The sequence below is a fragment of the Anarrhichthys ocellatus genome, unplaced genomic scaffold (genome assembly GCF_004355925.1).
Source record: "Anarrhichthys ocellatus isolate YVR2014 unplaced genomic scaffold, GSC_Weel_1.0 scaffold9358, whole genome shotgun sequence".
NCBI classification, from domain to species: Eukaryota; Metazoa; Chordata; class Actinopteri; order Perciformes; family Anarhichadidae; genus Anarrhichthys; species Anarrhichthys ocellatus.
Genome location: NW_022289332.1, coordinates 1 through 1392, shown reverse-complemented (window position 1 = coordinate 1392; position 1392 = coordinate 1). Strand labels below are relative to the sequence as shown.

The following is a 1392-nucleotide window of genomic DNA, read 5'->3' as shown; positions in this document are numbered from 1 at the left end:
AAATATCAAGTACAATACTTAAGTTAATGTACTTAGTTACATTCCACCACCGCTAAAAGAAGATCACACAATAGTTTACAAGAGCACAAAGTTCTTCATAGAACTAGCCTCTTGTTTTTGGTCTCAAAACACACCAGATTGATGAATTTAACTTTAAAATGTACAACATGTTCTTCCAGGTGAGCGCGCCCCGGACCCCTCTAGAAAACCAACATTAACTAGAAAATAAAAACTCAATTAGTCTACCGGATCAAACTAAAGACAGTACTCAGCTCCCTGCCAACGTGAGGAGGCGTCACCTTAAACAAAGCATGGATCTCTAGAGCGATCAAGGTTTATTGTGTCACTACTCGTAAGCGGGGGCTGATTGTGTGTGAGGACAGGGTTTTGAGGGAAACAATTCAAAATCTGAACATGGAATCAATAAGTAATGCTCTCAAATTAAAACAACATGACTTTGAATAAAGATAGGGGAAAAGCACCAGAGTTCTTCCCCTGAGTTATGTGCCATGTGGTGTGTCAGATTCACCTTTTGTGTACAAACAGAACCTTTACAGCCGGTTGTCTCTTGTATGAGCTTTCATGTGTAACTTCAGAGCTGACTTGTACTGAAATCTATTATCACACAGAGAGCAGCTGAAAGGTTTCTCTCCTGTGTGACATCTCATGTGTGTCTTCAGACCTCGACTGTCAGTGAAACCTCTATCACATTCTGAGCAGCTGTAAGGTTTCTCTCCTGTGTGGAGTCTCACGTGTCTCTGTAAAGTTTCCCTCCGTCCAAAAGATTTCTTACAAAGGGAGCAGCTGAAAAGTTTTTCCCCTGTGTGACACCTCATGTGTCTCTGTAAATGTCCACTACGTGAAAAAGATGTATTACATTCTGAGCAGCTGAAAGGTTTATCTCCTGTGTGAGTTACCATGTGTCTCTTTATAGTTTGCCTCCGTCCAAAAGATTTCTTACAGACTGAGCAGTTGAAAGGTTTCTCACCAGCACTACATCTTGAATCACTGACAGGAACTTCATCATTATTCACAGAGTTCAAACCTGACTGAGGTTCTCTGGTCTCCTTCCAATCACCACTGTCATCAGTGTCAGAAGAGTCTCCAGTCTTCACATTAGTATCTGGTTCTGGATGTCTATCTGGATCTGAGTTCCTGTCTGGTTCTGGTCCTCCACAGTCCTCTCCATCAGCTTCTGTTTCCATCTGTTCAGTTTGTCTTTGATGAAGTCGTGAGGACTGAGCTTCCTCTTCATCATCTTCATTCTTCACAGGAGTGAATGTGAACTTGGTGATATCAGCCTCCTCCAGACCTTGAAGCTGCTCTCCCTCCTGACCGGTCCAGAGTTCCTCCTGTTCCTCTTTAATGTGTGGGGGCTCTGGGTCCTCCTGT

The 1392-nt window shown here is 43.0% G+C and overlaps 1 protein-coding gene across 1 annotated transcript; it reads right to left on the bottom strand.

Moving 5' to 3' along the window:
- Positions 1 to 6: 6 nt before the first annotated feature.
- On the bottom strand, positions 7 to 1388 carry LOC116380882 (gastrula zinc finger protein XlCGF49.1-like; the record flags this gene model as incomplete). The annotated part of the gene is made up of 1 exon (XM_031842709.1): positions 7 to 1388. A coding segment is annotated over one exon (837 nt), but the record flags the coding sequence as incomplete, so codon positions are not given.
- Between the last annotated feature and the right edge of the window lie 4 nt (positions 1389 to 1392).